This window comes from Melozone crissalis, unplaced genomic scaffold, assembly GCF_028551555.1.
Source record: "Melozone crissalis strain CALT ecotype California unplaced genomic scaffold, PUWL_Pcris_2 ptg000014l_1, whole genome shotgun sequence".
In the NCBI taxonomy this organism is placed as follows: Eukaryota; Metazoa; Chordata; class Aves; order Passeriformes; family Passerellidae; genus Melozone; species Melozone crissalis.
Window position 1 is genome coordinate 7,265,795 of NW_026535792.1, and position 15,116 is coordinate 7,280,910.

Here is a 15,116-nt window from a genome sequence, read left to right on the forward strand (position 1 = left end):
CTTGCATATCTGGCCATGGGGAAGGAGCCAAGATCCCTTCTCTGTCCCCTCTTCCCCCATCTGCATTGCCTTCCACAAGTGCCACATCCGAGCCGGCTATTTTTGTGCTGGCAGTTGTTGCCTTCTCAAAATCGCCTTGACAATGCCTGTGCCGCCCGTTCCCTGCCTCCTGAGAGCAGTTGCCAAGCTGAGCTTCCCCCTCATCCTCCATTACCCACATGAAAAAAAGGCCCAGAAAGGTTTTGTGTTCTCAGCCCAGTCCGGACAGGCAGGATCCAGCATCTGACTGAGTATTTCCCCAGGTCAGGACTATTTTCTGCTCCGGGGAGATCAGGCACAGCGAGGATGCTGCTGTCTCTCCCTGGCTGTCCCCAGCACCCCCTGTTGCTGCCTTTCTCCTCATTGAGATGCAAGGCTGGCCGCTGCGGCCATCCGCTGAGCCGTCTGCTCCTGGAGGCACCTTCCCCTCCTTCCCCCTCCTCCCGGGGCTGCCTGTGGAGCTATTCTTCAGCCTCTGCATTTCACAACAGCTCAAAGGCAGATGCATCAATCCTTTCAGGGGATGGGGACGTGAGGAGAATGGCAAGGGAGCTGCAGGCAGGTGTTGGTAGGTTCCCAGCCATCTCACGAGCCTGGTCCCCCTCCCTGTGCCCCGCTGGCTTGTGCCTGAGGCTTGGGCTGAGGCATGGGGCAGGAATGGGGAAGGGGAGAGGATGGGGGGAAAGAGCACTGGGATGTGCTGACCCCACAGAATGCCCAGGCATGTTCCCAGCTGCCTGCACCCTGTAGCCTTTCCCCCATGGGGAGAGCAAGGATCCAACCCTGCTCACTAAAAGTTTACACCGGGGGCCGATTTGGCCCTGGTGCTGACAGCTGAGGGCAGGGGAACAACCCCACGGCCACCAACCAACCCCATGGCCACTGACAGCCATAAGGGCGGAGAGGAGTGGGGTTGTTCCTCCAAGGTGATGCCCTGGGTGAGCAGCACTCCTGTCTCACACTGGAGTGGGTTGGGGATGATTCAGGACCGGGTCCCCAGGACCCCTCCTTGACTCCCAGGCACAGCTGCTTTGGTCCTGCTGCTCTCCCAGCACTGGCAGAGGGCTGGGGCAGAGGAGGGCTGGGGCAGGAGCCTGCAGCCTGCAGGAGGGTGGCTGCTCCCCCGTGTGTGTGTTTTACCCGGTGTGTTTTACCCGTAGGTGCCACAATCCTTTGACTGTGTGTTCAAAAGCCTTGAGTCTGTACATTTAAGAATCAGCAAATTAGAAAAATTGTCCTGAAATGTTGGAGGGAGGAAAAAGGCAGGAAGGCAGAAAGGGATGAGGAAGGGGTTGGTAAAAGAGAGTTCATCCAGGGGCACTGCCCTGGCTCTGTGCCCATCACCTGCGGGCTGGCAAGGAGGGAGGGAGGCAAGGACGAAAAGGGAGGACTGATTTCACACATTCAGTGCATATCATACAACCAGGGCAAGGCTTTCTTCCTGCAGCTCCTACCCAGGATGGCATTGCTGCCACAGCCAGTCTAGAGCCCTGCCCAGCTGCCCGAACCATACTCACAGCAGGATTACATTTCACTGCTTGATTGCTCGGGGGAAAGATACCTTCTCCTTTCTTTCTCTTTTTTTTTTTTTCTTTTTAATTATATATATATTTTAAGTATTTTTTCTCCCTTTTTTGTTTCTTTTTTTTTTATATATATAGTCTCACAATTTTCTGTAACAGCAGCTTCTTTCTGTATTGGTGTGGAAGTTATATAGAGAGAGATATCTATAAATATATATAAGCCAAACTGCTTTACAGGTTGTTGTTCTGTGGGTTTTTTGTTGGTTTGCTTTTGTTTTGCTTTTTTTTGTTTTCAGTGTTGTATGTGTAGCAGGCACTTGAGTTTATATGAAGATGTTTGCTTGGGAGCTGAGGGGAAAAGGGTTTGGGAGGGGGAGAGGGAAGGAAGGACGGGAGGAAGGAGCAGGGACTTCCAACAAGTGGCCACTGCTAGCCAAGGATGTCCAGGTAGATTGGTGTGGCCTTGCCCAGAGCATGGAGGATCTTGTAGATCTCCTTGATGTTGAGCCTTTGCTGAGGTTCCCTCTGCCAGCAGCCCAACATGATGTCATAAACCTCCTTGGGGCAGACTCGGGGCCTCTCCAAAACTCGGCCTTGGGTAATGCACTCAATGACCTGAAAGAAAGAAAGAAAGAAATAAAAGAAACATTGAATACCAGCTGGGCAGGTTATGGAGGATGTCCTGTGCCTGATACTGCTTGGCTGATGTGGCACCATTTAGTCAAGGGGAGCACTGAGAAGCCAAATCTCAGATCTGCACATCCTCAACGATCACCTGTTTGTTGCTAATGATGATTTTACCATGAAAATTTTGTCTCCAGCTGCAGTTTTTCAGATCTCTAAAACCTTCCCCATTTGACACCTACCTACCTCAATGCATTCTCCAAAGAGGAGGCCACAAGCAAATGAAATAGGTTTTAATTTTTGATGTTAGCTTTTCCTGCTAAATGAAGAATGAAAAAATCCCCACAGTACAGCAATATTTTGCACAGCTGAAATGATATTTTTCTTGTCTGAAAACCAAGAGTCCGTTCCACTGCAAAGCCCAGGAGAGGTTTATAAGGAAGAGTTCAGAGCATCTTTTCCTACACACTTCTCCTCTTTCTGACACAGAAAAGCAACAAAAAGAATGACATTTCATGTCATGAAATCTCATCTGTGAAGGAGAAAAAAAATTTACAGTTCTATCACTCTGTTCTGGGTCAGATTGGTGCTGCTAATGAGAAAAATGTGAGGTCCTGGATAACAGTGAAGTCTCTTCGGAGGGATGCCATTGGAAAGGACTCCCCTAAGAGTCTCTTTGTGTACTGTTTACTGGAGGAATGAATGAAAAGGAAAGGGAAATATGAGCTTCCAGAGAGCTGCTATTACTGCCTGGCCTCCTTGGTTGGGGTTGATGAGTCCCAGCATTGCAGCATGTGAGCAGCCTGCCACGCTCTGCAGATAAACACCAGTCCCAGGCAGCGTGTGGAGGGAAGCCACCCAGCAAGAGGTGTTTGGAGTTTATCATTTATGAATAGTAATGGTCCCACCACGCAGCTCAAGGGATACTTATCACTGTGCTGTTTGCATATAAACACAGAGGGGAGAGATTAGGACCAGCTGAAAGCAAGGAGAGCAAGGCACAGCATGAAGAGAAGCCTGCATTGCCACAGAGCTGCTGGATGCTCACTGTGGGGAGGAGGGGGTGAGTTATGGTTCCTGCCAAGACATCCTGGACATGCACAGGAGCCCTGTGCTGGGCTCTTTCTCTCCAGGGCAAAGGAAAGGCACAGAGAGAAGGTAATGGACTGGCTGAGTGGTGCCCTACCCCGTTCCTCTGCTCAGAGAGGGTTTCTCCCAGCCTTGGAACAACCTGCTGAAAATGCTGTAGGGGTACGAGGCCATGCAGGTGGCACAGGAGGGAATGGGCATCCCAGCCTTGCCAATGCCAACACCCAGCAGGGACAATGCTCAGCCAGCCTGTTGCTTGCTCCTGGTCCAGTCCTGGCAGCCAGGAGCTTGGCATAGGCTCATTGACCTGTCCCTCTGTGGGCTCTGCCTCTCCATGGGGCTCTGGCACTGTATTTGGACTGCTAGAGGGATTTGCTCTGATGCCACAGCATCCAGGAGCTGGTGGAGCTCTCTGCAGCCCATCCCTCCACAAACTGTGAAAAATGAGACTGATGGGAGCTAATGTGGTGCCCTCCCACAGGGGTATTCCACCAGGATACTTTGGTCAGCAAGCAGAAAGAAGTGGATACCCCAACAGATAAGACTTTACTGTTATCATATTTTACCATGATAAAATATAGGGATGGTAGCAAACCAAACACCCTCAAGATTAAGGGTGATTATTTTCAGCCCTACTGCCCTGCAAAGGAAACTGAGGCAGAATGAATGGGCAAAGCTGAGCTGTCACACTCCAGCGTGCCTGCTGCCCATGTTCAAGCTCCACGTGCTCATTTGTGTGTGTTTGTATTTGCCCTCAGAGGGAAATGCAAGAGCAGCTCATTAAACAGCGTGACAAATAACTTGTGTCGCTGTCGATTCTGTTGTTTGCGCCTCTAAAATGTTTGCGTGTGCTGCTTTGGGATGTGCAGTCAGGCCCCATTGAGCACACCAATGGGCAAGTATTAGAGCTGTAAAGCAACACCTTGGATTTGCCATCTCTGCAACTCACTTAATTAAGGGATCTGTATCCAGAAAGCAGAAAATGCACATTTTTCATTACAAAAGGTGAAATTTCTGAAATCCATTAGATACACAGTAGGATAAAAATGTTCAAGGTTCCCGCACACTGCTATGTCAAAGCATCTTTTTCCTCTTCTATAATACCTCCTGCTATTCCAAGCAAAAATTTTCCAATGCATTTCTGCTGATGTGCCTCAAACCTCAGCAGTGACACCCTGCTAATCCCAGCCAGCCTTCCCTCAACATTTTTACAGGGCAGCCCTGTCCTGGTGGGCTGCAACTTTTGCTAGTCGAAGAAATAAAAAGGGAAAATAACCTCCATGGGTTCTACCCTCAGTGAACTGGGGCAAACCATATTATAGACACCCCAAAGGCAAAAACCCCAAGGAAATGTGCCACATGAGATACACCAGGCTTAAAACAGTTTCTCACAAACTGGAGCCTGCAGTGAGCTTTAGTTGCAAAAGGAGAAACCAGGGAAATTCAAGGCATGACTTAGATCCCAGCAGTAATCTGGGTATCCCCAGTTCTGGCAGCACCCCAAGAGTTTATAAGATATGAAAGATACGTCAGGAACTTAGCAGCGAGGGGCTGAGGATTAGCCAGCACATGGCTTTGGCAGAGCTCTTTGATTCCTGCAGGCCTCAGTTTTCCCAGCTCCTTAACTGAGAAAATGACACTTTTCCTATGGCTTCACCACGGGAGTGCCAAGGAGGGGACCATCCATGTACAAATTTCATTGCAAACCACCTGAAAAGGAGAGACAGCAAAAAACACAGTTTTCAGCTGAGGTGTCTCAGCACTGTTGTACCTCTGTGTTTGAGAGCTGGAACCAGGGCTGCTTCCCATAGGTGAAAATCTCCCAGAGGATCACCCCGAAGCTCCAGACATCACTCTCTGTGGTGAATTTCCTGTACATGATGCTCTCTGGAGGCATCCAGCGGATAGGCAGCATGGTGTGTCCTCCAACCTGGGTGAGGACAAAGGCAAATCTCAGTGGTGACAGTCCTGAGGAAGGGGTCATGGAATTAAATCATCGAATCAAGCTCCTGGCCCTATGCAGGGCACCCCAATAATCACACAAATGTTCCTGAGAGCATTGTCCAAATGCTCCTGGAGCTCTGCCAGGCTTGGAGCTGTGAGCACTTCCCTGTGGAGCCCTTGTCATGTCAGCTGTGACACGGTGTGCACAAAATCAGGGCTTTTCTGTGAACTACAGCACCAAGGAGCTGTTCCAAAAAGCTGATCTGGCTCCTGTCCCCCCACCACCACTCATGGGTTTACCCAGCAATCCCACCTGGTTAACATCATGCACAGGGAGTGAAATGTACCAAGATGAATTACATCCTCTCCACCCAAAATGGGCTGGTAAGGCAATCAAATGCCAAATGCCAAGAACATACTCCAGCCCCACAGTCTGGTGAGCCTGGACACAGAGCAAGAATGGTCAGCAAAGCATTTCAGGGCCTCAGTACTCTGAGGTACACACCAGAGATACAGCATGAAGGCTGCCCCACTTCAGAAAGGTTCTCTAAAAGCATCTGTGCATCACCTAATTGCAGGAAAGGTTTTATGCTCACAAAACTCTGCTACAGGCCTTTTCAGAGACTGCTTTCCATATGTAAATAACTGCAAAATGTGGTCTGTAGGTAAAGAACAGGCTCTTACAGGCAGGGATATGCCCATCAATTAATGGAGGAGGGAAAGCCAAGCCCTTTGGAGAGTTTGGAACTGGGTGTATAAAACTGGGGTATGCCTCCCTGTAAGGCACATGAATCCAGCAAGCACACAGGAGGCTTGCAGGATACATGCAAACAGTTCCAAAACAGATGTATTTACCTTCAGATTCACTAGAGATTCCTAAACAAGTTTCTCTGAGCAGGACAAGTTTTTCTCTGTGCTTTCTGCACAAGAAGCTCCATCTGTGGGGAAAACAGCTAATTGCTATGACCCACCAGTGCTGCAAGCATCAGGGCTGCAAATCTCCACACTTCTTTCTGCTGAGGGTAAAGTGTCCGAGGCTTTAGCAGTGATGAGAAAAGTGCTTTTGTGGAGCTGCTTGGAAGATGCTTGTCTCATTAGGGACACCAAAAAGGCAATGCTAATAACTTTGTAGCACAGCAGCTGAATCAAACAGGCAGAAATCTTTCTGGTCCTACGAAGGATGAGGGGAGACAGTGTCTGCTGTCTAGGATTCCAGCATATGTGTGCCAATTCCAAGTAATGAGATTGTTGTGCTCGCTCGGATGAAAATATTTCTTCTACAAACAAAAGCTCTCCTCTGAGCTGCCAGTGTTTCCACAGGTTTCTTTGACTGATTAAAGCAGAGCTAGTGTGGGGAAGGGTCAGTACAGGGACATTGCAGTGCTTGGAAGCAGGAGGGAGGTGTGCTGGAATAGGGTGTGAAAGGGGTAGGATGCTCTGCTGGCTTTCTGCATGGAGCGGTTCAGATTTCTCTTGGCAGAATTTAGACTCAGGCTTGCAGGGTTGTACTCAGAGGGCTGCAAACCAGCCCTTTCCCTTACTCTGAAACAGACCCTCCCTCAAAAAAAGAGGATTTTTAAAAGTCTCAGGAAGATCTTTCTTTCCTAAGTGCAGATGCTTGAGGATAAAAAGCTCATTGCAGCTCCGCATGTCCTGTTTTGAGGTGGCTTGGCTGGTGTGTTCTCAGCTTGCTGCTCTGAGCTCCCAAGAATGTTTCTGCTGTAATGGAAATGGAAATATGCTTTTCTTTGTTTGTTCCTTCAAAACCCTGGCTCCAAATTTAGTTCTTTCCTACATTACCAGCTTTTACAGGTTGCTTTGCCTTCTTGCAAAGGGCTCTGAGGAAATGTTATAAGCAGAACAGGGCATACATCAAACTTGATTGTTGCAAAAACTGTTTTGTGCTAATGCCTATTTTATTCTCCTTTAAGTAGCACTAACTCTTCAGTTTTCCAGCAATCTCAAAATGATTACTTGCTGAAAAGCTCTCTACGTTTGCAATATCCTGAATATTGCAGGATCATTTGTGATTACAGGCAGTACAGCACACTGAGCACAGTTAACTCCCTTTTGAAGAGGTCTCAGAGCAGCTCAGAATGTGTGAACCAGGCCCTCAGCTTACACAGACTATCACAGCAGCACTGCTCAAAAGGGAGAATCCTGATTTACACCTCTCAAGGATCTGGCCCTGGAAACACAGCAGAGAAGCCAGTAGTGCCATCTCTAAGCACTAAAATAAAGTTAAAATAAAGTCAAGGGCTTTGGTCACTTCTAGACACACCCTGGTGATGACCTGCCAGCAAAATGACACACACAGCCAAGAGCTGTCCCAAGGATACGACAACACAACCTTGGCTGAGCTCATAGGCTGAAGTTCAGGAACAGCCAAAGCATTCCTCCCAGCCATGTGAGACACAGCTTTTACTACAAATTAATCTGGTAATAATTAATAATCAAATTAATTTGGGAATGAAAATACAAACAAGCAATGCCCAGAAATCTGTGGATCCCAAAAGCCAGCCCAGAGATGAAGTGTTCCTTGCAGAGGCATCCTTTGCATCTCAAACAGGGTGCCACTTTTCTGAGAGCAAAGATTAAGCCTTGCACTTACCAGCCATAAGCAGAACAGGCATCAGTTACACTCTACCATAAACCCACTGCAATGTCTAACCCAGCACATAAGGCTGGCTATTACACTTTAAAGGATTGCCTTTGACTATCCCTTGCTGCCTCCCTTGCAAACTGATTAGGATTAAAATTCCCATTTCACAGATGAGAAAACAGATGCAGGAAGGGCAGGGGAAGGCCCTGCTCTGAAGCTGTGCAGTAAATGAACACCAAGTCCTCCTGGCCTGCAGTCAGCCATACCCTGTTATTTGATGATGTAGCACAATGATTTAGAGCTGAGCACAGAGGGATTGTGCCAGTGATGCCACAGGAGGCAGAGTGTGTCCAGGGTGACAGAAATCCTTTGCATAACGTGTGGTGATTGTGAGCTGTGTTCTGCCACTGTAGACTGGCACGTGATTCCCACAGCTACACACTTGTTTTACAGGACCAGCCATTGCCAGGAGCATAAAACCAAAATGATGCTATTAAATCAGGCTGAAAAAAATGGGTGCTGTTTTCTTCTTTTGCAAAGCCGGCTTACAAGGCATAGCCTTGGCTTCGGCAAGAATCATTACCATGCCTTTAGGGAGAAGGTGAAAGTTTATTTCAGCCTCTGCTTGCTCAGAGCTGGGTCCAGCAGGCTTCAGAAAGAAGTGACCATGCAGGAATGGTGTTTGTTAAGAGCATGCTGCTTCTGGGACTTCTCTAAAACAGCCATGTCCTCTTCCCACACCATCTTCTCCATTTGTGAGCTAGGGCAGGGAGAGCCCTGCTAACAGGGAGCCTCACCTTCCCCAAGGGTAAAGTGTCCTGAAACAGTGGCATTACAACATCTCCCCTGGAGACACTCCATAGCTTGGAAGAGGGCTCTGCTTGCAAGCAAATAAGACAAGCAAATCCTCTTCTGCTCCTCTCTTTAAATCCTATGATGCTGCCAAGCTTGCCCTTTTGCCTTGTTATTTTAATGCTTCACAGATCTGCAGACTGGCCTCTTTATCCCATTGCCATGGCTGTCTAGCTTTGTTTGACATTTTTAGCTAACTTTCTCTCCCTAGATCAACTCCCCATGCCCACACTGACACGTTATTCCCACTGCTCTGCTCTTTCTCTTCACAGTGCTATCCTGGTAATAAATAGAGCAATCAGTGCACATCCTCTGAGCAGCCAAAGTTTTCTTCCTCTCCATTTCAAGATCACAGTATCACCTACTTGATTCCATCCCTTTCCAGTGGATGCTCCCAGGGGCATGACCTGGTCCACAGCTCTGTGTTTCTGATACTCCAGGGTACCTGGCCCCTGCTCTGAGGCCTCATTACACACCCAAACCCTTGGACTTGCAAGATATCCAGCCCCTCCCTCTGAGCAGCTTATTGCTGGATTAGATATGAACCTCAGGGAGCTGGGGGAGGTTCATGAAAGGCCAGCATTAATGGCCATTAGGGAGAGAGATAATTACTTAATGCTAGTACAGCACTTTGAGGATGTAAAGCTATATAAGTGCTATGTACATGTAGTATTATAAGGCTTGAGGTTTGTCTGCTACCAAGGAAAGCTGGTGTCTGGGGGAAAAGTTCTCCTTGTCCCAGCTTCCTGAATGACATCCAGCTGATTAGGAAAGGAAAAGATGACATGTTATCCCCTGGTGAGTCTGGCAGTACAGCAGCAGGTAGTGGAGCAGCAGTGTTCAGCAAAGACTGTGCAATAAATCCACAGTTTGGGCCACCAGCAGAGATAACCTGGAAATCAAAACCAGAGTAGGGCTGAAAAACCTTCATGCAAATTTAGGACTGGTGGGAATACAGATACTGGCACATTAAAGGCAGCTTTTGGTCGGAAGCACTGTTTTCCCCCTTCCCAGCTCACATATCAGGCCTGTAGCCCAAAGCATCATTCAAAGGGGAGCTACTGAGCCATCTTTTCTACACCCACAGCTGGAAGGCACCTCCACGGATCTCAGTTCAGAATGGGATTTGTCCCCAGCATGCTCTTAGCCTGTGTCTTATTTTCGTTTTTGCGCAGTTTCCTTTACAATGTTGAAATAAAAACCAAACCAACCAACCAAAGAAAGAAAGAAAGAAACAACAACAACAAAAACCCCAGTGCTTCTGTTTTCCTTGGTCATTTGACATTTGCTTTCCAAGGTCATTTGTCACCTTTCCTCCTGCTCCTGGCACACTTGATGGAGGCTCTGCTCCTGCCTTGGGAAGATCACAAGAACCACTGTAGATGTCTTTGTATCATGCAGCATTATTTGAACTTCTCATTTTTGTGCAGGAAGCAGAGACATTTGAGTTTGTACAGAATCACATAGCAGTACTGGAGACTTTGGCACCATTCCTCTCCAGGAAATTCCACTCAGCCTAGTGATAAGACACACATTCTCTGATTGCCATCTCTGTTCCTGCTGCTGTAGGCAAGGGTGACCTGGGATCTTCTTTCCCTGCAGGCCTGGATGCCATCCCAGCCTGGACCACACCAAATCTTGTGTCCTTTAGAGCTCAACTGTAGGAGCTGGGTGATGCAGCTCTGAGCCTTCCCCAGCAGCCAGCTGTAAGTCCCCATCAGGACATGCTGACTCCTGCTGCAGGCAGGATGTGCTGTTAATTCAGCAGTTCTGGACAGCCTTGTATGAATAAGAGCCACAGGTGGCTCTCAGGGTCATCTGAGAGGATGTAAGGGCAGAAAAAAAAAAAAAAAGCAATGAAAGCAAGAAGGAGGAAAAGCTGCTCTGTTTGGCTAAGTTGAGCTCTTGGAGAACAACAAACAAAACTGCTGTAGATTGTGCCTTTGTGAGTCAATGTTTGTCAGTTCAGGTTGGGGCACAAGGAGGTGACTCCTCAGGGTGATGCAAAGAGCAGCACATGCTGCTGGCTGGGGATCCGGGAGAATACACACTCCTTCCTTGCCTTCAGCCTGGATCCAGCTGCACTGACAAATTTTTCAGATGTGCCAGTATTTTGCCTGTGTGAGTCCTGACAGATTCCTGGGCACCTTTTACAAAGCAGAGGGATTAACTCTGACATGCCAGGCAGAGCTGAGCTTTGCTGAACCTTAGCTGTCCTCACTTCATGGTTTCAACTGTCACCTTAGCAGGCTCTTTAGTACCCCAGTTTAGATCAGAGGTTGCTGAATTTAACTGCAAATTAGGCCTGGATGTGATTCCCAAGTGCTTTATCTGTAATTTCCTTTCAGTTTATCCAGGAAGAAGGGTTCTAACTATATCTGAGACTGCACCATTGCCAGAATTACCCAAAATTTTTGGCTTCCAAAATTCCCCAGGGTGGTGTTCTGATGGAAAGGCATGGTGTGTTATAGCTGCACCAGCCCAAGGGCTGAGCATCCTCAAAGTGACTCAAAAGCCATCATAGCCCTGTCCTTGCCTTCACCCCTTGTGTCTTTGCAGTCACTGCTGTCATAGCCAGTGCTGAAAGGGAGATTAAACAGTCAGCAAACAGCTTCCATCAAACTTCTCAACTGACTTGGCTGTGTCCTCAGCGCACTCCACTCTCCAGGAACAGCAGATGTGATCCTCTGACAATTCTCACTGGCTACACCAACCATCTCCTGCATTGCAGGCTCTGGCAATGCCACAGCAAAAGGCTCCCTGCCTGCCTCCCTGTGTGCCAGAAACCAAAGACATCTCACAGCAGTTTTCTAGGGATTTTTCAGATGTACAGAATGCACAAGGCAACCTGGAGCTGTTTCTCCTACTTGCACGGAGCTGTGCTGGGTGTCCCAGTCGTGCCCAAGGAAAGGAACATGCTGGTTGCCTGCTGCTAGAGGTGAGAAGGTTGGATTTACCCGGAGAGAACATGGGGAAAGGAACCAAATGTCCCTGCCACGAGGTGATGCAAGGAGCCAGATGGACTGGTTCAGGAGCAGGAAACACTGACCAGGCAGGGTTAATGTGAAACCGAGAAAGGGGTGAGAGCTTCCTGCTGTCAGTAGGACTGTTTGGCAAGGGACTGTTTGTTCCCCCTAGATGCACACACTGTGTTTAAACATGAGTCTAAAAATAAAACCTGCCATTGACATTGTTTTTCCTTACTTCATTTAACAATCTAGTTGCTTTATGACCTGTAATTCTGAATCACGTTGAATCAAGCAGTGTAATTTGCAAGCAGGGACAGCAACCTTTTCCCCCCTACCCCTCATCTCTGCTCCACTGAGTGTGTTTTAATCCCACGGTTTTCAGCATTCCTAATGAGCCATTAACAAGCTGCCAATTACTTATGCAAATGAGGGAGGGCAGACATGGAGGGGTGGCTGTAGCTAGAGGTAAATTCTTCTACCTCAAAATGGTCTGAGATAAATCACTGCTGCTCTAAGAGCTGCCTGTGCCCGAGAGTCCTCTCAGCCATATTATCTACTGTCTAAAAATGCCAGAGGTAATGCAGAAGATGGTTAAGACAAGGGAAACAGAGGAGAAATTGCACATATATTTTTAATTGTGTTTGCCAATAATCTGCTTGGTGCGCACCTTACTACAACTCACTCTTCCCCTTTTCTTCCCAACACTCAAAGCAGCTGCGCTCACTGCTTGCAAACAGCTGCACAATCAGCCTGCAGAGGGATGGCCAGTTCCATGTGAAAGCTCCAGAAGCCATGATCTCCAACACCAGGATAAGAACTACGAGAAACCCCACCCATGCCTTATTCAGCTGGGGGACTGTGGGAGCAGAGGAGCTGTAGTTTGTAAAGCCCGTAGTGAAGAGGTCAGCAAAGGCACCAGCAGCTCCTAGCAGGTTCCAAACCCTTCTCCTAAAGATTGCTGCCAGAACCTTGGCCGCTGGAGGAGAGATGACCAAACTGATTCCTTGGGTGACTTACTGAGAGCTTCTGGTGGCCCAGAATGACAGAGCCCCACACTGGGAACAGAGAGCAAAGTGGTAGTGCTGGGGGAGGATTCTCTGCTCAGCTCCCCCAGAGACCCTGGAGTTCCCTGCTCAGCTCTGGGTGAGCACGGGGCAGCTGTGGACCTGTGTGTGCCAGCGGTGGCCTCTGAAGTCCCCTGCATCACAGACACAACACAACGGGCACACATCACAGCCAGTCAAAGCTACCTTTCTCATGGTCACTGCCCAGATAGCAGCAGAGGCTGGGAAAGCCACAAAATCTATTCAAACCACAGCCTCCAGAGAGTTTGTCAGGCACCTCACAGATTTACCAGCTGTCTCCACAAGGCTGGGGACCCTTCCATCAGAACACACTTTCTTAGGACAGGCCTGCTCAGAGAAATGTAATACCCATGAGACAGTGCAGCTCTCTGCTGGTTCCAGCTTTAAGGGGGATCTGGATTCTGCAAAGACTGCTTGTGCCAACAGAAGCTGTCCATGAATGATCTGCATTATCATTTCCCTGGTAATGCTACAAAAGGTGTTTAATAGCTCAAAAGCTAATCGGATAGAAGTCAAGTTAAACCATCATGATGCAAGAAACACATCCATCAGGATTCTGTTCTTTTGGCAATGCAGAGAATGAAAATCAGCCCAGTTTCTGGCTATGGGAAGGAGGAGAAATATTTGCCCAATAAATGTTAACCTGGTGGTATAAAAGCCAAGTCTGAAAATGGCCTGAGAAATGTAGCTTAGGAAATAGCAGCAATAAAGAACCTGCATGTGTGATCACTCCATGCTGAAATGCTTTCAGATGGGTATCTCATCATCTCCCTTCCATCTCTGTCCTGCCAGTGCCTCCCCTCTGGGTAACCAGCAACACTCATCTTTGTCTGCAGCCAAAGCCATTCCTGACTGAGGACTACACAAGATGTAGATAAGGCTCCATTACTTCTGGGTACTGGATAATCAGTTCAACTGCCTTAGCATTAATCATGATAATATTCAAAATTCATTAGGCGAGATTGTTTGGAAATCTATTTCTTGTTAATGTCAGATTCTCTGAGCATCGGCCTGGCAGCATGCAGACAGAAAACTGATACAAGCCAGGGCATGCCACCTCTCTATGGAAGCATTCCCTTTTTTATGTGTAGATAGACTGTGATGTGGCAGCTCCTGCCTGGTTTGTGCTTTGTGAATCTTGTCAAGAGCAGTAGAACACCATGAGCACACCATGCTCCCACTTTGTTGATCAATGGACAGCTGCAAAAATATATAGCTGCATATATAGTATACAGTTAATAATATATACAACATATACCATGGAGTTTTTAAGGGGGAAGGCTAGACACTCAGATCTGCACCCACAAATCTTAATGATTTTGTATTTAAAACCTGGACAAGCAACCCAAAAACTTCTATGTACAAGCATGGAATGGAGGCACAAAAATAGAAAGTATTTTAAAAATTAAAAACTGTTCTTTGCTTGCCTGAAAACTTACAGCACTTTAGATTAAGCATGAGGCATAACTGCTTTACCAAGATGAAAATCTTTCAGGAATAAAATAGCTGGATCATTTCTTGTAGCCAGTTTTGTGTACCAGTTGAGGATTCCTCCAAACAGTGTACTTCCTAATGGTCTATTTGGCCCATTCAGGCATTTTGGGTATTATTGCTTTCCTTCAGGTGCGGGTTCTCACCCTCTAGTTGAACAGTGGTTTCTCAGCAGGGAAACATCACAGAAATACAGACCAATGTCAGAAGATACAGAGGCTTTCTCTCCTAATGAAGGCAGTGCAGGCACAGATGGCATCTCAGATAAACACGCTGAAAGCTGTGTTAGAATAAAGAGCTCATCATCGGAGGCTGCAGTGTCACACCTACTAATGATGTGATTAAACCCATCAGCGCCGGTGGGAAAGCTGCTCCAGCTCTGGCGCTGCTGAATGAAATCCTGCATTTCACAGCAGGGCAAACCCCAACCTGCACCCCCAGCCTCCATCAGTCAGAGCACTGTAGAGACACACTGGGGACAGGGCTAAACTTCTGTTCTTGGCTAAACTTCCTGAGACCTAAACTAGGGGAAGCTGCCGTGGACATCTCCTTTCTGTGCCTGCCTCAAGCATCCCTGCCCAAAGCTGGTGTGGCAAGCAGAGGAGAGGCTGCAGGTGGTGGCAACAGCCCAAAAGGGACATGCACAGGAGAGGACAGTGACAGCACCTCAGCACTGCTGTTATGGGGGAGCAGCAGTGGCACCAGGAAGGGGAATAAATAAAATGTGATGTGCGGATGGTGAGGCTGGGGTTGGGCTGCAGGGTTCTGCTGGAAAACAAGCTAAATTTTAAAAATTTTAAGGAATCAAGCTTTGAATTCTCTATTTTTCCAGCTAAGTCTTTCTGTGCATTGAAGTTCCCTCCATTCTCTATCAAGTTGTCTGGATGCCCTTGAGTAG

The 15,116-nt window shown here is 47.8% G+C and overlaps 1 protein-coding gene across 2 annotated transcripts in view; it reads right to left on the reverse strand.

Moving 5' to 3' along the window:
- Positions 1–1,060: 1,060 nt before the first annotated feature.
- NTRK3 (neurotrophic receptor tyrosine kinase 3) overlaps positions 1,061–15,116 on the reverse strand; it is a 206,435-nt gene continuing 192,379 nt past the window's right edge. For both annotated transcript variants that reach the window (XM_054272532.1, XM_054272533.1), the window contains 2 exons: positions 5,047–5,205; positions 1,061–2,177 (listed from right to left, as the gene is read on the reverse strand). In XM_054272532.1, the coding sequence (XP_054128507.1) occupies positions 1,992–2,177; positions 5,047–5,205 (345 nt within the window). In that variant the 3' untranslated portion in view covers positions 1,061–1,991. The remainder of the gene's footprint in view (positions 2,178–5,046; positions 5,206–15,116) is intronic.